The following is a 23258-nucleotide window of genomic DNA, read 5'->3' as shown; positions in this document are numbered from 1 at the left end:
AAGCAACAGTTCTACCTAAATGAAAATGTAATTTAAAAAGTAGTGAGTTCCAAAAAATTACGTAAATGCGCGGCCATACACCGGTCACCGGTACATTGCAGAAATCATCGCGCTAAAAAAAAAACGTGCTGACAGGATAAGTTTTTGGCACGTATGTCTAATTGATAGCATTATAAACACAATTTTAAGTGTTTATTAAACTTCTTCATACAAAATTAAATCTTAGATGACTAAGGGTCATTTTTTTAAAGCATAGCTCAGGTCATATAGCATGCAAATCAACTCGGAAAGGGATCAACAACGTATCGCCTTTTGTGACATGGAGGTAATAGTGGAGAGGAAATATAGATCTATACAAAAATTCGACAAATTAATGACAAACAGCTGTTTATCTCTTTCTAACTTACCCCTGATGATGTATAAAAAAAAAGAAATAGATAAATGTTTGGTCAGTACTCATTCTGGCAACATTTTCATGTGACGTCACTAACTACCTGACTTGTGCCGAGTAGGTACCTACATACAAGATTTAAGAAAACAACATATTTATAGGCAATCAACTGACAACTACACGCACACACACACACACAAATACCTGTCAGCTGATTGCCTATGGGGCCGTCCATATATTACGTCATTCTAAATTAGGGGGGGGGGGGGGGGTTTGGTCTGCGGATGACGGTAAATGATAGATAGGGGGGGGGGGGGGGTGTTTCGAAATTGACGTCATTCTTATTTATTTATTTATAGTTTATTGTTCACCTACAAAAAGATTATTTCTAAAAAGAAATTTCTTCCAGCACACCTAGGTTGGCACCCGGGGCGATCACCCCCCCCGTCACAAGTCCTATGGCACCCCCTGGTACCCCCCTGGATTTTTGGGGTTTCCTACCGATTGAAAGACAATCGCACCCCCCACCCCCCCGTATCATGACATAGACCGCAGATTTGCCATGCAGATGTGCCAGTGAGTACTAATCTGCGCGACTTGTGTCACCCCCTGATGCTTGGCACCCGGGGCGGACCGCCCCACCGCCCCCCCCCCCCCCCTTCCGCCGCTACTGATTACATAATAATACTAGCTGCCCGCCCCGGCTTCGCCCGTGGTACTTACGTGTATTATACATATAAACCTTCCTTAAGAATCACTCTATCTATTAAAAAAAAATAAAAGGTGATTCTACAAGTGTTTTAATTTTGTCAAACTGGTAATGACGTCAATTTTGGGAGAAGGGGGGGGGGGGGTCATTAAGAAATGACGCTAGGATGATTGTAGGGGGGGGGGGTCTAAAATCTGAAAAAATCGATGACGTAATTTATGGACGGCCCCTATATTGCGGCCATGTTGTTTTCTTAAATCGTGTATGTATTTATAATGCGTGTAAGTGTGTGCGTAATGTACCGAGTACGTTTATTTTAAAGTTACGCCAAGTCCATGAGACATTGATATACGTCAGTGTTTTGCGAGCTGTCATTGCCCTTCGCGCGCTGTCATCGGCGAGGCAAGGCGTTTACGTTACGGTGCGGATTGTGTGTGCGTTGCAGCATGGACTTTAGTTGACTGCCTTTATGAGCACTCGAACGACATAAAATAATATGATACATTTATGTAAGGGTATTTTAAGATCACAAAGTTGGCAACTCCGATAGTTGGACGAAAACCAGCGCAAAGACCCTATCCTGTTTGACACCTATAATAATTGACAATAGCTGGCTCGGCGAACTTCGGCAAACTAATGTGTGACGTGAAGTGCCAAATTGCGGAAAATGTCGGAAGAAATACTTACATGAATTTGCATGAATTATCATGAATAATAATAACCACTTATTTACCTCTCAGTGTCTTCAGGCAACTTAATTGTGTGTTTTTATTATTATTTAGGCAGTTAAATACTGCACAGTATTTTTTACACAGTATTTTTTTATTTTTTTTCCATAATACAAGAGTACGCGTGCGTGTGTCAATGCTCGCTCGTATCTCGTATGTGACGCCTTGTCGAATCGCCTCCTGTAGGTGGGCTATCGTGCGTGTTTTGTTTTCGCTGTGAACTCGCGGAGATGAACAGGCCTGGTAGTATCTCAATCTCAGAGCTTTGGTTCAATTACAATACAATTTAGCACCAAAGTGCTCGAAAAGACAAATCCAGCAAACCCAAACTCGATAAGTTTCCACCGTTTCGTTTAGGAATTCCTATGGCCACCTCCTGACTCCATCTTCAGGACCCTGGATATCATCTAGTACCAAAGTGCTCGAAAAGACAAATCCAACGAACCCAAATTCGATGCGATGCCGCCGTTTCATTTAGGAGTTCCTATGGCCACCTCATGACTCCATCATCAGACCAGCTCAATGGTACCATAACATTGCATTGTCATTGTTGACGATGGCCACCAAGAGTAGGTACTAACTAACTAGAACGACGTAATGTTATACTTTTTGTACATTATAATATAAACTACTGACTATTATATGACCTTAAGTCCTGTGACTTACCTGATAGTATTTTTGTTTATAACCTGAAATCTATTTAACCTCGTAAGACCGAAGAGTAAATTGTGCCGACTTCTAAGTATCGCCGAATGTGCTTTCAGAAGAACGAATAATTTGAAGTAGTAAACGCCGAGCACTTCGAGTAAAAAAATTTCTATGTTAGAGATTTTCTTTTGCATTCATACTTTCAGGGGCCCTATATAATAGTGCATAGAGCTTATTTTAGGTGAAAAATAATAAAAAAATGTTTTCTCTTAAAAGAACATTCGGTATTACATACTTTAAAAAGGAAAAGTAAATAAATTGTATTTTCTACTTTAAAGTAAAACATAAATGTAACCTTCTTAATAAATTAATACTACATAAAGATACAATAACGATATTAATAAATGTAACTGAAAAGGAACAACGGTTTTAATTTTATTTAATGTTTCATAATTAGTACTTTTAAAAGTACTATCGGTTTTATAACATACACTAATGATAGGTTAAAATGTACAAGAAGTAAAGTGAATATTCATGTTAAATATAATATTTACTAAACTAAAAATCGGAACGTTCTCATGGTAAATTTTCTCAATCATATCATCATTTTAAAAGTCTAATACATACTCAATCCCATCTCAATAGAAAAAATATACAAAAATAAAACTTTCACCATCAAGACCGAATGTTCCTTGCAAAGAACTTTTATTTTCAAACGAAAAAAAATCTTACAAAACTATTTCAAATTGGGAAAAATAATTTTTTTGCTTGTTTAGCAGTATTTTAACTTAAATTATACTGGTCAGTTTTGCAATTAAACTACGTTTACGTAAAGAAAAAAAATTAATCGCACATCATGTCTTCTCGGACGAACCACCTTGTCAAAGAAAAATGATAATTTGACAGTGACATTTTGTTTTTTTTATATTAACAAGTTCGGATACCTGATTTTGAATACTTTAAGCCATAGACTATCACTCTTTTTTTTCGATAGGCGCGAATTTTTGAACTCAAATTTTTCGCTAAAGTTTTAGTTCCTCTGAAGGCACATCCGGCGATACTTCGAAATCACCTCCGAAAATGTCTCGGCGTTACTGACTACAAAGCTTCAGTTCCTTCTGAGGCACATCCGGGCTTTCGAGGTTAATACCTAAATGTGTAATCTATATCTTTACCTACCTATATGTAACTAAGCCAATAATGTCTAAATGTTTGCTACATTTACCTAAATGTTGTATTGTGTTATGGCATAATTAAATAAGTAAGCGAATCTGGGTGCGCGCGTAGGTAATAATATTATCGCGCGCCTAGAACATTCCGAGCTAGCCGTTAGCAACGCGGCCCGCTGATTGGCCGGAGGCCTCTCGCCTTTTATGGGGAGAAGCTTCTAGCGGCTCACCGCGCCGCACACGCGGCCGAGAGCCCCCAGTCGTCGTCGAACTCTCACCCTCTGCGAACGTACTAGTGCGCACACCCGGACGCGCCTTCATTTTCAACGTACCTACCTGGACTTTCATTTCATTCATCACCTACGTTCACCCATCGACCTACATCGCCTACAGTCATCGTACCTACTTACATAAGTATACCAAATTTCAGCTCAATCGGTTCAGGAAAACTGGTCTTAAATTCAGTTGCAAGAGTTGTCCCACACATACAAACAAGTGTCGTTAGTGATCTGGTTACAAAAACTGTTGTTTTGGGTTCTGAAAGTTCTGGAAGCCCGAACGTGCTTGTCAGAACGCGTTTTTCTAGCGTTTTTCAGCGTGCCTGCTATATCTTTTTGGTAAATACTATAGTAGGTACTGGATTAACGATTAACGGACTTAGGATAATTTAACGGAAGTTAACGAGTCCGTTAACATTTTTTAAAGTTAACTTAAAAGTTAATCCGTTAATAGAAATGTTAACTTTGTTAATTAACGATTAACGGATTAACGAGTTAATGCCCAGCTATGCTTGTAAATAAATGATACCTGTAAAGCCTAGGATGCGCGCGCCGCTATAAGCTATATCGTGCCACTTTATCGATGTTACGCGATAAGCCCATATGTTTGTCGTCTAAAATCATCGATAAGATTATGTCACGGCGGCCCTAGCCTGGCTCAATTACGTTTTTAATTTTTGATAAGTGTTGCGGTTAATTTAAGAGACTCCAACCAGTTTAGCCAGTGTGGGGAGGAGTGTAGGCCAAGTTCTTTATTTGCATCTGGTGAATTAGAGAGGTCCGTTCTCCAGCAGTATCATTTTCTTAATTAACTCAGATTATTATTATTTTTCTTATAATCCATTCTTCCGTTGCGTTTCATGAGTTTTCTGGCGAGATCTAAAAATCAGTGTTCTGCCCTTTTAAAAGTAGTATGTAAGGCACCGGTTTGGATAGGAATCTTATCCAAATCTGTGTTGCTATGTACACAGCTCTTGGCTTTTTGCACAAGTGTGTAACTTGATGCAAAAAACATGGGCGTACATCGAAATATTATTCTTTATTGTTATTTTGTCTCCTGTAGGTCTAGAATGAGCGCCGCTATAAGTGGTTATCACGCATTTTATCGATTTTGCCTATACATTTTGACGTCGATAAAGTATATCACGGCGCGCATCCTAGCCCTTCAGGTGTTTGTTCAATATTTGTTATATCGGAACGAACGTTATATCGATCTAAGATCAAACTTTTTTTCAATTTGTAGCACGAATTCGAAGACAACCAAAAGATTGAACCAGTGCACTACGTGCCCATCATCCCGATGGTGCTGGTCAACGGCGCCGAGGGCATCGGCACCGGATGGTCCACCAAGATACCCAACTACAACCCACGGGACATCGTCGAGAACATTCGGTGAGGATTACACACAGTACCTACATCCACTGCCGATCATAGGCCTCAACAATTTTCAGATTGGCCGGTTGGTAGCGGCCTGCATTCTGCGCCTTCCTGCTACTTTTATGAGGTCGTTTGTCTACCTTGTAGGTTGTACTTTACATATCTTGTAAATGGTATTTTCTGTCTTTTCTGATGTCGTGCCCTAAGTGCACGCAGGAGGATTTAATGAATGCTGATGACAACGCCACTCTTGTGGCGGAGTTTTGGGCTGACACTGTGTAGGTTTGTTGCCGAAGAAAAATCTATGCTTGTCAGGTACAGATACTCAAAAGAGGAACATAGTTACGTTTTATTATGTACATGGCTGCCCGCGACTTCGTACGCGTGGACCCCGTTTTACCCCCTTAGGGGTTGAATTTTTCAAAATCCCGTCTTAGTGAGCACCAAGGTTCTTAAAGGAACCCCCATGCAAAATTTGAGACTCCTAGCACTTGTAGTTTCTGAGATTGCGTGATGAGTAAGTGAGTCAGTCAGTCAGTGACCTTTTGCTTTTATAAATATAGATTTCCGTGCTAACTTCACGTAAATGCATAAAATATTCACATATACATCTTTCCAGCCGAATGCTAGACGGCGAAGAACCGAAACCGATGCATCCATGGTACAAGAACTTCCGCGGCACGGTGGAAGGCTTCGGCGACAAATACGTCATTTCCGGCGAGGCGGCCATCTTGCCCAACGACAAGATAGAGATCACGGAGCTTCCGGTTGGCGCGTGGACGCAGAATTACAAGGAGAATGTGCTGGAACCAATGCTGGGGACGGATAAAGTGAAGCCGCTTATATCTGAATATAGGGTAAGTGGAAGTTAAATCAATTGAATTATATTTTGAAACTGCAAAAATATGTTTTATAGTTCATGCTGATGTAGTTTTGAACATTTTTGTGAACACAACTTGAAATTATACAATTTTATTTACTTCAACCTCAAGAAAATAATTGGCAGTGCCCATAAAAGAACTCACTTACTCCTTAGGGAGCTTACGCCCAGTTGTGGATTGCTAATAAAGATTCTTCTCTCGATTTTGAACAAACTGAATTCTGGTTATGGGTTAAGTCAACACATATTTATATTTGTCAGAACCTATGCGTCTGTCACGACGTAAGGTGGAGTGACGGTCACAAAAGGAGACTTATGTCTTAGCTAACGTAGTATAGGCAGTGGTTGGATCAAAACTCCGGGAACTCGTGCTTTGTAGCGATTCTTGGGTTACATCGTGGTTACATCTAGCAGGTGGACTGTTATTGGCTTCGTTCATCCGTTTTAGCCAAATGACATTCACTGCTAAACAAAGGTCTCCCCCAAGGATTTTCATAACGACCGATCCTGTGCTGCCCGCATCCAGGTTCTTCCACCTTCACCAGATCGTCGATCCGTCTAGTGGGGGGCCAGCCCACACTACGACTTCCGGCCCGTGGAACTTTTCTGCCCCAACGGCCCTCATATCACTGTATTTATTTATTTTAAATGTGTAAATTATAGTCTATCCAATATAGCTTGATTAGAATGACGGCTGTCAAACGAATGTGACTAGTGATGGGTATGTTTCGTACGGTTCACATAGATGTATCGATAAGTTTTCGAAAAAATGATATAAAAAAATGCACCCAATTTTTCTTCATATCTTTATTCATAAAAATGACAATTATGATTTAAATTTAAAGACAGTAAAATTTAAAATTCATGTCAAGGGTGTACAACCTAAGTCGTAGTCATTATCATCAGTGTTCTTCAGTGGTTTTTTCCTCTCGCTAGAGGGCGGTGGGCATCTCTTCTAGAGCAACGGTGCTATGAATATCCAAAAAATTACCGGTGATTGATTTCCGATGTTTGATTGTTTAAGAATGAAATGTTTTTTGGTTTTTAATAGTGAACATTTAGAAAAACGTATAACTTGACTTAAATATGTTAAAAAATTAGTTAGAAAATTTTTTTGTTAAATATGTTAAAAAAATAGTTTTAATTTAATATGACATTTGTCGATATGTCCCAACACTAACATTTTTGTAACTCGAGATAACCTTGTAGAGACGTCGTTAATACTCTAGCTTGATTTTTATAATTTCGAATTACTACTTATTGGTGTAATTTAACGCTGCATTTACACGAAATTATCATTTTTATTGGAAGCACTGTCGTCGAAAATATTGTTTGTAGGTCAGACGTGAATTATTTCTTGTCCGCTAATATTTAGCTCTCATTGAACGCTACTACAAAGTTATGTCGTTACTTTTGATGGCAGCTGTCATTCTAATCAAGCTATATTGGATAGACTATAGTTGTAAATTAGTTTTTACAAATAATTTAGATAACAAAATAAAGGACAATGTTCGTTCTCCATACATTGTTCGCCTAAGAACCAACAATTTTGACATATTACTACCCGAAAGCGAAATAATACGATTCTGTGTGTAAGAACAATGATTCCTGATGGACACTTGCCATAAAATTAATGATTAAGAATATTAAATCACAGCGATTTTATAATATGTCGTTTATGACAACATGGCGTCTAATGTATTGTGTGAATGTATGAACACCGATTCGCGAAAAATGTTTTGTATTGTCGTCACGCCGAGTCGCAGCCAAATAGTATAAAATAATAGAACAAGTTTTAGAAATACAACTCGGCATTCCACTTTTATAATATGCCCACATATTGCACGTAAATAAACAACATGAATCGTAGGTTGTTTCCACCCTTGTCATCTGACACATGAAATAAACTCCTATTGTATTATAGATATCGAAGCCGAATCGTATATAATAATAGAATGGGTTTTGGAGATCACTCGGGGTTCCACTTTTATAAAATACCTACATATTACATAAAAATATCACGAATCATGAGTTTTCTTTTCACCATTTACATCTGACACGAGATAACAAACTCCTATCTCCATGACTACCATCGTAGTCTATGCCAAAGACTACAATATTTTAAGCAAGAAGTTTCAAACCTTAGCGGCTACGGTAACCCCTGGGCCACATACATCATGATAACATTCGGTCGACACCGGAACGAAGTCTTGCGATTATGCAAAAAAGCATCGTATTCTAGTGCGGCTATATCACGTTCAACCGGGGTTTTAATTCGACTAAAGTCCTGACTAAAGACTGGAAGAAAATACGCCGCATTGTATGAGCACTTCGTGTTCGTTAAAGCGGCTTCAGATCTAGAGCCCACATAGTTTTCTTTCCAATAATATCCGCAAGTAGCGCTGCATGATCTTTACAACAAAAACGGCAATAGTTATTAAGGTGCCAAAATTATATGATTACTTTGGCACGGTATTATACACGTTCGAAGATTTGTCATTTTCATTCATTTCTTCATCATCATCATCATTTCAGCCACAGGACGTCCACTACTGAACATAGGCCTCCCCCAATGACTTCCACATCGCACGGTTGGTAGCGGCCTGCATCCAGCGCCTTCCCGCTACCTTTATCAGGTCGTCGGTCCACCTTGTGGTGGGTTGACATTGCAGAATATGACTTTTGATAGGTTCATCATAGAATTCGGCGGGGATATCCTCACGGAGGAAGTTCGTAACAGGGCGGAACAAGATCTTATAATAATTCACAATAAATAATTTTGAATTTGAATTTGAATTTGAATTTGAATGCAAGGCCGAAGCTGTTACGCGCGTGCTCCTACGTGTAATCCGGCGAGTATGCAATAAATAGTAATGTCTGGTAAATAGTGGTAATACGTATCGTTCGTTCGTTCGTTTCAGCCGAAAAGACGTCCACTGCTGGACAAAGGCCTCCCCCAAGGATTTCCACGAAGACCGATCCTGCACCGCTCGCATACAGGCACCTCCCGCGACCTTCACCAGATCGTCGGTCCACCTAGTGGGAGGCCTGCCCACGCTACGTCTTTCGGCTCGTGGTCGCCACTCAAGAACTTTCCTGCCCCAGCGGCCATCAGCTCTACGAGCTATGTGCCCCGTCCCGTCTATGTCTGTATGCGCTACGATTACAGGGTATCATTTTGCATAGTCGCAAGACTTCACTCCGCTGCTGTCAAATCAATGTCGCATAATGTTATCGCAATGTGTGTGGCCCTTGGCCAAATCACAGAAGCCTATGCGAAGAAAGAGCACTTGAATGACAATAAAAATCAGGGTTACCATTTTATAAGATCTCCTCACTATTGAGGGTAACAAAGTAACATTAATAATCTAGCCATTAATTACATTTATTACCTACTAGCTTTCCGCCCGCGGCTTCGCCCGCGTGGAATTTTGTCTGTCACAGAAAAACTTTATCGCGCGCGTCCCTGTTTCAAAAACCGGGATAAAAACTATCCTATGTTCTTTCCCGGGACTCAAACTATCTCTATGCCAAATTTCATCAAAATCGGTTGCGAGGTTTAAGCGGGAAAGCGTAACAGACAGACAGACAGACAGAGTTACTTTCGCATTTATAATATTAGTTGGGATACGAGAAAGTAAAGCAACATGCGGTTTTATTTTAATTTGTAAAATATTTGTAACAGTTTGTTCCAAGTTTAGTTTTACAACAGTATTGCTGTTTCAGCTGTCACTGTGAAGCTTTGGGAAAATAAATAAATAGAAAAAATATTAACATACATATTTATTTAAGTTTTTATGTTCATTATCATAATATGCCAATTTAAGTTACACTGTGTGACAGTCATTGACACTAAACAAACTCTTCAGCTTAATAATACCTACCTACAGGGCGTTTTTATAGTTACTCTTGCTGATGAAACAAGAAGGGTTGATTCTACTACTGAAATACAACTACTTTTCTTACAGGACCAATATCAAATTCTCAAAAAAATTCACATCCTCGTGATGGTGATAATTTCTATGGAGAGGTTTTTTTTATATTCGGTCTCTTGGGATAAGTTATTCCATTTGAGCAGTAGAATTAATCCTTTTTATTCGATCACATATAAAAACAACACAAGTATTTAGGAAAACTTCTTCTTTGGTATGGTATCACTACGGAGTTATAATGTCGGCAACTCTGTATCACTGACTTGTAACTTTCAAACAGCATGAATAATAAGGGCACCACATTGGTTTTCTTTCTGAAAAAAGGCTTTCAGTTTTAGTACTAACCCTTTAGCACTATTTCATTGAAATAAAAATACAATAAACGCACAGAAGACTGAAATTGAGTCAACTGACGTGACATTTATAAATTATAATTTGTTGACATTATGACAGTTTGACAAGACTAGGGATTGAAAAAGTTTTAATTGAAAAAGTAAAATGACAATTTATTAAAACGATTCACAAGGATATAATCAGGGTTCGAAAATATCCGATATTTATGATATACACCGTGTTACTTTGCATTTTTGCCATATTCACAGAGATAAAAGTAGGTAACAATACCTATTATTTAAGATAAACAAGAGACTCCCATAAAGAAAGTACACTAAGATTTTAGTAAATTTGGTTTTTCAGTACAAATTGGAATAAACCAATTTTGTCTCGCACGTTTTACAGGTGCAAGTGGAATAAACCTAGTGGGCGTGGCCTAGTTCTTAATTTTATGGCTTTGGGTACCAGCCTTTTTATCCAGTCATAATAACTATTTTAAAATACTCTTCAGTTGATTTCAGATTTTCCTTTCTACTTTACGGGCTTAGGACCGTCAAAAATACGTAATAATTAATAGGGTTTCAATTAATTTACAACATTGTACCCTATTTTTACAAATTAATAAATTAAGTAGGTATGAGATGAAATCACCTTTTTCACAATTAATTATTTATTTATAAGTTTCTACTTACAAAGTTTACGTACTGCGAAGCAAGTGTTCAAAGTGTCCTCCGTTCTGATGAAGGCACAGTCTAGCACGGCGAAGCGTAGGTTTTTCGCTTTAGTTTTCGCAACACATAAACGTTTTGTATCACAGTTTCACTAAAACAATCCTTTCATGTAACGCGTTTACACTGTTTATCTCTTCTGCGCATACCAGTCGTTTCAAGTCACTCCAAAAATCCATTGGTGTCAGGTCCGACGATCGTGGTGGCCAAGCTAGGACCCCTCGTCCAATCCACTGTTCACCAAACGTATTATTCGCGCACTTGACGTCCTTATTGTGGGGGAGCACCATCCTGCTGGTAGTAGAGCATTTGGTGTAACGCTAAGGGTACGTCATCAAGCATTTCGTCTAAGACGTCTTGCAGACACTCCAAGCACCATTTTGATTAAATTATTCGTTGTTTGAATACACTTCAGTCATTTTTGTATTATTTATTAACGTGATTTGTGTTTGATGGATTTCTCAGTTTTTTACAAGTGTCAAAAAGACATTTTAAAGACAATAGATTGCAATAGATATTTAAAAATACAATAAAAAGTAAAAAAGTCTCCATCGCCATCGCCAACAATGTGATGTGCATGCGTTACGATAATTAGTGGTGTGTTTAACAGATTGTCGATAAAATAAAATACTCAGGATTAAAAAAAAATTTTTTCGGCCATTATTTTTTTACAGATTTGTGTTCAGTATCAGTAATATAGTAACCTCTGTAAATATGGCAAGAATGCAAAGTAACACCCTGTATATCCGATATATATCAACTTTGATATACATATATCAATTTTGTATGAAAGCCATAGTATTATTTTATTGTATTATTCATGAATACTATTGCATATGTGTTACATAAACATGTTTTTAATGTTTTTAAAACTTAAAATCAGACAAATAAAGCAAAAACATAAAATATCTTTGAAATACGGCAAAATCAACTAAAAAAATAAAAATCTTATGTCAAAAAGTACAAATACAGTAACAAATTTTAAAAGTTGATATACAGGGTGTTTGGCGCATCGTGTGCCAAAACGATTTGGCGGATAGAATGGGTCATTTCCTATATTTTCAGCCCCCATAACACGTTCCATGCCAGGCGGCTACTTTTATATTAATTTTTTTAGTAATTTCACAAAAATACCCAAATCGCATTATTTAATTTCGATTTAAAAAAAAACTACTAGGCGTAGCCTCAAAGTAAATATTTTGTTTTGACGTGCATTAATGTAGGGTTGCATCAAATCTAAATTTACTAGCAAATATCATCTAGTTTTTTTTTAATTCAGCTTTGAAGTTTTCCGAAAAGTTAAAAATGGACTGAACATTTAAGTTTACATGGCTATAAAAAAATAAATAAAAGAGATAGCGATCTTCGGATTTTATCAAAACTTCTCTAGTCTATCCCCATTCAAACGGTATACTAATCTTATTTAAATAATAACAATAACTTCACAAATTCCTTAAATTAGTGCATTGACTCTACTCGGACTGATTTGCGAAATTTGTGTTTATAGCCCCTTTTTGTGTGAATAGCACATTATTAAACACCTAACAGGTAAAAATTATTTATCTTATGCAATGTAAAAACCTTTTCCCTATCGTTTTTCAATGTGGATTTCTTGAATTTAAAGACGAAAATAATTATTTTGATCGTTTATTAATTATTACAAATTTAGTTCAAAATGACCGCCTCGGCAACGTATACAGTCACGACATCTTCTTCTAATTTCGACTGTTGTCGTATGCAGCCACATTTCTCTTTTTATTACTACAAAGGCGTTTTTTATTCATTGTTGTAGTTCTTCTATTGTTTGAATCCGTTACGTACACCAGTTCTTTAGCTCGTCCCCAGACGTAAAAATCTAACGGAATTAGGTCTGGGGAATGTGCAGGCCACTGTATAGGGCCATCTCTTCTAATCCACGAGTAGAAAACGTCTTTGTAGTAATAAAAAAAGAAATGTGGCTGCATACGACAATAGTCAAAATTAGAAGAAGATGTCGTGAGTGTATACGTTGCCGAGGCGGTCATTTTGAACTAAATTTGTAATAATTAATAAACGATCAAAATAATTATTTTCGTCTTTAAATTCAAGAAATCCACATTGAAAAACGATAGGGAAAAGGTTTTTACATTGCATAAGATAAATAATTTTTACCTGTTAGGTGTTTAATAACGTGCTATTCACACAAAAAGGGGCTATAAACACAAATTTCGCAAATCAGTCCGAGTAGAGTCAATGCACTAATTTAAGGAATTTGTGAAGTTATTGTTATTATTTAAATAAGATTAGTATACCGTTTGAATGGGGATAGACTAGAGAAGTTTTGATAAAATCCGAAGATCGCTATCTCTTTTATTTATTTTTTTATAGCCATGTAAACTTAAATGTTCAGTCCATTTTTAACTTTTCGGAAAACTTCAAAGCTGAATTAAAAAATAACTAGATGATATTTGCCAGTAAATTTAGATTTGATGCAACCCTACATCAATGCACGTCAAAACAAAATATTTACTTTGAGGCTACGCCTAGTAGTTTTTTTTTAAATCGAAATTAAATGATGCGATTTGGGTATTTTGGTGAAATTATTAAAAAAATTAATATAAAAGTAGCCGCCTGGCATGGAACGTGTTATGGGGGCTGAAAATATAGGAAATGACCCATTCTATCTGCCAAATCATTTTGGCACACGATGCGCCAAACACCCTGTATATCATCAAAACCGGCTTGATATATATCCGATATATATCTTGATATATATCCCTTGATATATATCCTCGAACCCTGGATATAATCGATTAAAAATATTTATAAAATGTTCTGATACTTGCCTGTAGCGATTATCCAATCCTGGTTTCTACTGAAAAACTACCTCGTGGCAAGATTTTAATAAAATAATAAAATCTTTATCTTCTCTTTCACAATCTATAAAAGTTCATTTGGTCTATTATTATACATGTGCTATGAATGAGGGTTTTCGCGATTGAAAAATCCGCGAGATGGCAATACGTAGACGCGAGGTCCAAATGCTGCATGATTGGTGGATATCTGTCAATGTCATGTCAAAAATAACCAATCATGCAGCATTTGGACCTCACGTCTACGTATTGCCATCTGGCGGATTTTTCAATCGCGAAAACCCTCATTGGCATAGATTATGAGAGACTGGCAACTATACTAGGTTGATATCAGGTGATCCGTCTGCTCGTTTACTTCCTGTCACATAAAAAAAAATATATATGTTACGGTTAATGTGATAAATTGAAAATTATTAATAATAACCGGTTATTATGAATAATTACCGACAGTCGCGGTAAAAGTGATAAATAAATCTCATTTAACAGTGATTATTTAATAATTTACTAGTATAGTACTAACAAATTTCATAAAAGAGAACAACATCTTGTGTACGTGCTCGTGTACAGCCAAACTTTTGAACGTTTTGATATCATATATTAATATAATTTGGCATAATGAGTTTGGAATGTTTCTTGCATAATATTACTTTTCCATGATGCCTATAACATAATGTTTTGATTTAAAGTGAAAAATAGGTTAAGGTGCGGCGGGGGTGGCCCTTGGGCCACCCCTAAGCCGCCTATTTAGTTTTATACACACATAAATGACCTCATATTAATCACATTAACCAAATCTTGCGGTAATTATTCATAATAACCGGCGATTATTCATAATTTTCACATTTATCACTTTGACCGTAACATATATATGTTTCTCACACTTCAACTGGCATTGGATTCAACATCGGATTCTGACACTTTTACAGTTATGATACCATGAATATCAGTTTATGGTCCTAATTATTTTTATTTTATTTACGACCTTCGACCAGTTGGACACTTTAGATAGCTTCTTGTAATAGCGTCAATATCTTTTTAGCTTTTAACGCAAATCTAGTCTTCAAAGCAGTTTAATCGATTTATTTTATTTTCAAAATCGATATTTTATTGTCTATGATGGCCGCAGGAACATCACTATACATGGACTCCCAGCAATAAAGTACGGTAATGCCTCGTACAGATTTTATCGGCAAAAATTATGGAACTTGATAGGTTTTAGACCATGCCACGCACCAAAACGTCCGGAAGTTGTAATAGTATTATAGAATAAACGTTAAAAGACTTATTTATTTAATTTTTCAATGCTTAAGTGTCCATTAGAATGAAAGGGTGCTTAATGTATTAAAAAAAATAGAACATAATTATGATGGGTTAATGTTTTTGGGCGGTTTTTTAGGCGGTTTCTGACAATGTCCTTTGCACTCCAGTTATAGCTATACACGGCATTTGCTTAGTACATGATACGACTGTTTAGTTTAATCTTATACAAAGAATAGTTCTAAGACAAAAACAAAAATAGTTCCAAAACAAAACAAAAACTTCACAGATAAATGGCTCTTTTATAACTTACACTTGCATATCTTTAAGTAAGATGAATAAGACTGCGAAAACAGGTCCACTTCCTTACTCACGCTATTGTAGGCTCTGCACTGTATTGTAATATCTTTATTGCAGGAGTACAACACAGACACAACGGTGCGCTTCGTGGTGACCCTGCTGCCGGGAAAACTGGCTGAAGTGGAGGCGGAAGGCGTGCACAAGGTGTTCAAGCTGCAGACCACCATCTCCATGAGCTGCATGAACGCCTTCGACCACAACAACTGCCTCAACAAGTGAGTGGACATACTAGTCGGCTATAAGGCCTCTGTTAGGAATTGGGATAGAAAGGAGTAAAAATGATACCCGGGCTCAGGGAAAGGGCTATATTAAGGAATAAAAGGAACATACAGGAATACAGGGATAAAGAAGCGACAGACAGATGACAAGAAGCCAAACCATAGAAAAAAATAAAATTATAAAAACATAGACTTAAAAGGAGGCCGTTCGTAACATCTCTCCCTCTCTCTCAACAATGATAGAATACGAGTATCAAAGGAAAGGAGTGAGAGCGGGAGAGATTGATACGACCGGCCTTAAAATGGGATGTACATATGTATATACAACGGCCTTCAGACAGGCAACCGAACAAGTTTTCTTAACGGTCTTCGTAACACCCCTCCCGCTGTGGAGACCTCGGCCACTCTAACAACGTTATCTCCACCCGGAAACAGTTTCTTTACTCGACCTCTGGGCCAAGTTCCCCGCGGCAAATTCCCGTCAACAATAAGGACGAGGTCACCCACACTGAGAGGGGTTCCTTCAACCTCGCTGCCGCTGCGCCGAGGAACGAGGGTTGGAAGGTATTCTTTCAGCCACCTCTGCCAAAAGAGATCCGCCAGTCTCACAGTCTTCCTCCAAGCGGATCTACCATACAAGTCTTGAGGGACGGCGCCAACATGATGGTTTCCCGTTGAGGAAGTCCCGATCAGAAAATGAAATGGTGTGAGAGCTTCGTTACCTTCTTGTCCAACCGAAACGTGCGTTAGTGGCCTTGAATTCACGATTGCCTCCGCCTCAACGAGAAGGGTGGTGAATATCGGTTCTTTAGGGGCTCTGTCCTTGAGGATCACTTTAAGGGCCGTTTTAACGGAACGCACTAAGCGCTCCCAAGCTCCGCCCATTGAGGGCGCCGAAGGCGGTATGAAACGCCATTCTATTCCGTTGTTCACAGTGAAGTCGTTCAATTTTGGACCGTAGAGCTCGCGAAGGAATTTCGTCGCTCCAACAAAGCTAGTTCCATTATCCGACCAGATCTCCTTAGGCGTGCCTCGACGGGCTACAAACCGACGTAAAGCCATTATCGCGGCGTCAGTTGACAGATCGTGTACAACTTCCAAATGAACTGCCCGGGTCGTCAGGCACGTAAACAAGGCGACATACCGTTTTTCGTGCCGCCTGCCAATCGTCACCTGGACGGGGCCGAAGTAATCTAGTCCAACACACGTGAAAGGACGACAATGGTGGGTTAGACGGGAAGCAGGTAGATTTCCCATAGGAGGAATCACAGCGGTTGCTTTCCTGATACGGCAAAATTGACACCTGTGCCCCACAGATCTGACGGTGCTTCTAAGGTTTAAGATGAAAAACTCCTGGCGTAGCTCGTTCACGACGGTTTCATTATTGCCATGGGCTAGTCGACGGTGCTCGTGCTCAATTAGTAGTCGCACGGCTTGATGAGTTCCATCCAAGATAATAGGAAAATTCATTGCATCTGGCACGCCGGTAATTGCTCCCACACGCCCTGAGAGTCTCAGTAGGCCGTCCTCCCCAAGGACCACATGAAGCTTTTGCAGCTTGCTTTGCCGAGGAATTGGCAAACCTTGGCGTATAGCAGCCATTTCTTCTTGAAAGGAGTCCACTTGGGCCTGGAGAAAGATGTGAGACCGGGCGATGTACATATCATCGGCAGACAGCGGCATAAGTTTAGTAGAGCTAACAGAGCCAGGAGCGTGGGAGGTTGAGGCGCACACACTAGCTCTACCTTTCAAGCTCCTGATGTACAAATGCGCGCGCGCTGTAGAGCGGAGCAAACGCAGCCATTGGCTGAAGCGGAACGGATCCGCACACAAAGGTATGACAGATGGAATAATGGATGTGGTTGAAATATGACCTACGTTAATGAGGTTAATTCTAGCGCTTGGTTTTAGCTCGTCAGTGTTAAAGTGCCCACTGGTAGAAATTTCAACAGGCCAGTCACTAGACGGGGCTTTCAAGAACTCTGGACCTTCAATCCATCTACTGTTAGGAAGGGGAGTATTTGAGTTAGGACGGGTGGCATCGTCAGCGACATTCAACACAGTTGGAACCCAACGCCACTCATCAATGGTGGAAAGCTCCAAAATATCTGCCAGGCGGTGCGCAACAAAAGGAAGATATGACCGCGCGTCACTTCGTAGCCAAGCAAGAACATTCTTTGAGCCCGAGTTATCATAGCTGGTAAGCGAAAAAAGGAAGGGGAAAAATTTTGAATTTTTTTTTATAAATTTTGCCGGAAGAAGGACCAAAATGTTAGGAATTGGGATAGAAAGGAGTAAAAATGATACCCGGGCTCAGGGAAAGGGCTATATTAAGGAATAAAAGGAACATACAGGAATACAGGGATAAAGAAGCGACAGACAGATGACAAGAAGCCAAACCATAGAAAAAAATAAAATTATAAAAACATAGACTTAAAAGGAGGCCGTTCGTAACAGCCTCGTAACTAGCGTATTTCGAACGTCGTTTCGTTAGCGCCTACGTAGTGTCGACGCTGCGAAGACGTGACGCTAAGCAAAGGCGCAGACTACAGACTTATACGGCCGATTAGTTGTGCTCGATTATAATTTGTATGAAGAATCGGCCGATCCAGTGTGCACACTTTCATACATCTCCATACTGATTAACAGCCACCAGATTAACTATCGGCCAACTAAAAGTCAGTGGTCTGCGCCTAGGCTATGCTGAGAACAGCGGGGTGATAGGGTAGTCCGAAAAAAAATTTGCTTTGGGACCGCGAGGACGCGGGCGCGGCGCTGGTTAGGACGCTTGATTTGCGCTAGTGCGGGAATGACCTTAGCCTCTGCCACACTAGGGTTTCGCCAAACGTCGTTTCGCCAGCGTCTCGCGGTGTCGCGTCCGCGCGGCGCCAAAGCTACATTTTTTTTCGGATCAGTAACGTACAAAGGTCAGCGTAACAGCGCCGGGTTGACACTGCGCCAGTATTGCATCGATCCTGCTCGAAAGACGCTATAGTCTGGTCGCCGAGCACGTAGAATTTTGACCAGTGACCCCAAGCTACCCATCCTTATCGCTCGCGCGTAATTATGTTGCTATCGTACTCGCACACTCACTGCGGGCGCCCGTCGCACAGTCGCGATCAATCATGGTGCTAAAGAAACATTATGCTAATCGAAATTATGCCAAATAAAATTCTGCTATCTTAAAAGTATGCCATTGAAAATTCGGGTATATAAACATTATACCAAACGATGATTATATTTAACAATGTTTGTTTATGCCTTATAAATATTCGGTTAAAGAAGATTATGCCAAGTGAGTTATGCAAAATGAGTTTCTGCGTAACAAGATTCTGCCAGATAGAGGGGAGCCGGCTTCAACACTTGCGTGCACTAATATATCAGCGGGCACAGTAACTTTTAAGTTCCTTTTCGACCGCTTACTATAAAAACTTATATTTCTATTCTAAGAGCAAATACCAATCCATTTTTCTCCGACCCAGGTACGACAAAGTGGAAGAAATCCTCCGTACGTTCTACGATCTCCGGCTTAAATACTACGTGCGTCGCAAGGATTACCTCGAGGGCCAGCTGCAGGCCGAGGCCGACAAGCTGTCCAACCAGGCGCGCTTTATATTAGAGAAGTGCGATAAAGGACTGGTGGTGGAGAACAAGAAACGGAAGGCCATGGTCGAGGAGCTGATCAAGAGAGGCGAGTATTGGGCAATAGATTAAGAGCTAGTGAACGCCAGACCTTATAAAATCTGAAAGTTTGTCAGCGTATGCTCACAGTATAGATTAGAATTAGAAAGACGATTTTTTTTAAATAATATTTGGGCAACGATTAGAAGTAGTTTCCTCATCAGCCAGACAGTTTTGACAGTTCCAACTCCTTGCCAGACATTTTTTTAGAGTAGCTGCCAAAGCTACGATGACGCAAACTTTATGATGCACCAATTCTAATCTATATTGGGAGCATACGCTGACAAACTTTCAGCTATAAATTGACGTAAGTCTGGCGTTCACCAGCTCTTAGTCTACAATCAATGGTGGGGGTTATAGTGGGTTTATAGTGTAATGAGTAAGAGTCTGAAGTCGTGGACGATTAGTGTACAGTCAGCGTCAAATACGTACCATCCAGAGTAGCCAAAAAGTCCGTAACTTTTGTCGGCCGTTTGGTGTACTGGTTCTGAAACGGACTACTATGCTGAGAGGTCCCGGGTTCGATTCCCGGCCCGGCTGGAGTACTACGCACGCAAGGATTACCTCGAGGGCCAGCTGCAGGCCGAGGCCGACAAGCTGTCCAACCAGGCGCGCTTCATATTAGAGAAGTGTGATAAAGGACTGGTGGTGGAGAACAAGAAACGGAAGGCCATGGTCGAGGAGCTGATCAAGAGGCAAGTATTCGGCAAGGCGAGGGTTTTTAGTGTAATGAGTAAGAGAATAGTGACTGGAGTTTCTTGCGCTGCTTCTTCTCAGCACTGGCTCATTTATTGTCCTGAAGCAGTGGTAGGGTTAATACTGGGACGTAAAAGTGCTTTTTAAAGGCCTATTTGCCCTTTATAGACTTGCGCCCGTATTAACAAACATTACTATGAGGTCTCACTGGGCGCGTGGACGCACAGGGTGACACACGAACCAGTCACAGAGCTCTATTCAACACTGCGTTCGTTTTGCTGTTTCATTAAACAAGTATCGTTTGTGAATACGGGCGTTAGAGTCGTGGACGATTAGTACAGTCAGCGTGAAATACGGGACATCCGGAGTAGCCAAAAATTTCGCAACACGTTTTTGTTACAACCTTAAGGTTGTCACTTTTTTTAGCTACTTTGAGTGTCACGATCTATGGCGGTATATCCTTGAATATTTGAGTTTGACTATTGCAAAATAGCATCTACGAGTAGGTATTCCAGTCCCCTAAGATTTTAGTATTTATTTGTTTACACACAGATTTAAACAGTAACGTAGAGTAAATATTAGTCCCTATAATTTTATTTTATTTTATTTTATTTTGATTGGAAAACATACAGTGAAACAATAATAGATTAACCACTGCTTAAGAAACTATACACCATTTACATGTTTTCGCATATGTGTAGCAATACAATTATACAACAAAAGCCAATTCGCTTACATGAGAGAGTTATTTTTAAATTAAGATCTATACCTACATTAAACAGCTGATGAACCGTCGAACCAAGATTTAGCCAATGTGTCCCTAAAGAGATTTGGTTTCGAGTTAAACAAATCGAGTTCAGGAATGGTAACCAATTTGTTCACTTCACATGCCGATCGCAAAAAGAATGAATTCTGTCTGTAGTTGGTACTGCAGCGGGGGATATTTAAATAAATAGGGAGCCTAACAGTTCTATTTGGAACTTTGAGACAGATTTTCGAGAGCAGTTCTGGAGAATCAATATAATTCTGTGCGATTTTTACTAAAAATATGATATCCGCAATTGCTCTTCTGTGTTTAAGGGGTAAAATATGGAATCTACGACATCTGGTCTCATAGTCAGAATCACGAATCCCACACTTGTACTGCAAGAACCTCATAAACCTACGTTGAACGGATTCCAGTCTGTCAGAGTGGACCTTATAACGAGGGTTCCAGACCTGAGAACAATACTCGAGGGTACTTCGCACCAAGGAACAGAATAGAATTTTGGGTACTTTGATATCATTGAATTGTGAACACGTTCTCATAATAAAACCCATTGCTCTCCTAGCTCTTTTAGCAATATTGTCCACGTGTTTCTCATACGTCAATTTAGTATCATGTATGATACCTAGGTCTCGTATCTCCACCACTTCCTTCAGTTCCTGTCCCCTAAGATAGTATGTGTTGCACAGTGGCTTCCTTTTACGTGTGAAACATATAAAATTACATTTTGCGACGTTTAAATCCAACCTATTCAAAGAGCAATACTGCTCAAACCTATCCAGATCCTCCTGAAGAAAACGAGAGTCATCATAAGAGCAAATATTTTTAAATATCTTCATATCATCAGCGTAAAGAAGAAATTTTGAATGTTTGAAGCAAGTACACACATCGTTTATGAAGATATTAAAGAGCAAGGGTCCCAATAAGGAACCTTGAGGGACGCCTGAGGGAATATTGGTCCAGCAAGAAGAGAAGCCATTCACCACTACAGCCTGAGATCGATTTTCAATGTATGAGGTAAACCATCTAAACAGGTTACCATGAACTCCTGCAAGGAGAAGTTTTCGCAATAGCAACACATGATCGATCCGATCGAAAGCTTTACTGTAATCAGTGAAAATGGCGTCCACTTGTCCTCCAGAGTCCATGCAAGAAGTGGTAAAGTCCGTGAACAGTAACAGATTTGAGGCTGTTGATCTCTTTTTTAAGAATCCGTGTTGCTCTGGGATAAACTTCGATGACAGAGCCCCATAAACTTCAGCATACACTATTCTTTCAAAGATTTTTGCAAATATGCAAAGTTTTGATATAGGCCTATAATTCCCTATCTCACTCTTACAGCCACTTTTGTGCACGGGTGTGATGAATGCAGATTTCCAAATTACAGGCACGATTCCTTCCGAAATTGATCGCCTGAATAAAATAGTAAGTGGTAGGGATAAGTATTTTGCACATTTAAGAATGAACAATGGCACGATTTTATCTGGCCCAGCACCTTTACTTAAGTCTACTGATTTAAGTAGTTTGAAAACTTTATCGGAATCAATAACAATGTCACTAATAGTGTTTGAATCATTCCCATTTAGAACTCCGGAAAAAACATTACAAGTGTTATTTAAAGGTGAAGAGAGAAATGTAGAATGAAAGTAGGAGGCAAAAAGATTACAGATTTCTATATTCTTCTATTATTATTTCTATTTCTATAATCTTCTCTTCTCTTCCCAGGCTACGCCCCGGACCCGATCGCGGAGTGGAAGAAGCGAGCCAGCAAGATGCAGGGGCTCACGGCGCTCGAGGAAGACGAGCCCGAGTCCGAGGACGAACCGGAGCCCGAAGACAACAAGGGCAAGCCGGCTGACCCAGGTAAGGATAACCTTAAACGGGGAAAATGCATTGAGTCGGCCGTTTGGTGTAGTGGTTCGAACTTCGAAACGGACTACTATTCCGGAGGTAGCGGGTTCGATTCCCGCACAGTACAAACATTTGTGTGCATGAACATATTTGTTTGTATTGGACTGGGTGTTTTCTATGTATAATAAGTATGTATTTACAAAAAAAAAAAGTATTTAAGTATGTTTATATCCGTTGTCTAGTACCCATAGTACAAGCTTTGCTTAGTTTGGGACTAGAAGCGCAGTGTAAAATGTCTAAGGATATTTATTTATTTATTCGAATATTCAATATACCTATCCAGCGGGGACTAGTAAGGACTAGGCTTCCCAAGCTAGAAGGACGAAGCACCCACAAAAACCTCG

General features: G+C 39.4%; 1 protein-coding gene across 1 annotated transcript in view; it reads left to right on the top strand.

Annotated features, from left to right (window-relative positions):
- Positions 1–23258, top strand: part of LOC135077695 (DNA topoisomerase 2) — a 48581-nt gene that overhangs the window by 12878 nt on the left and 12445 nt on the right. The window contains exons 6-10 of the mRNA XM_063972266.1: positions 5167–5315; positions 5920–6157; positions 15700–15857; positions 19343–19551; positions 22729–22866. Of these exons, the coding sequence (XP_063828336.1) occupies positions 5167–5315; positions 5920–6157; positions 15700–15857; positions 19343–19551; positions 22729–22866 (892 nt within the window). The remainder of the gene's footprint in view (positions 1–5166; positions 5316–5919; positions 6158–15699; positions 15858–19342; positions 19552–22728; positions 22867–23258) is intronic.

The sequence above is a fragment of the Ostrinia nubilalis genome, chromosome 13 (genome assembly GCF_963855985.1).
Source record: "Ostrinia nubilalis chromosome 13, ilOstNubi1.1, whole genome shotgun sequence".
In the NCBI taxonomy this organism is placed as follows: Eukaryota; Metazoa; Arthropoda; class Insecta; order Lepidoptera; family Crambidae; genus Ostrinia; species Ostrinia nubilalis.
The sequence above is the reverse complement of the archived record's forward strand: the minus strand, read 5'-3'. Positions and strand labels throughout refer to the sequence as shown.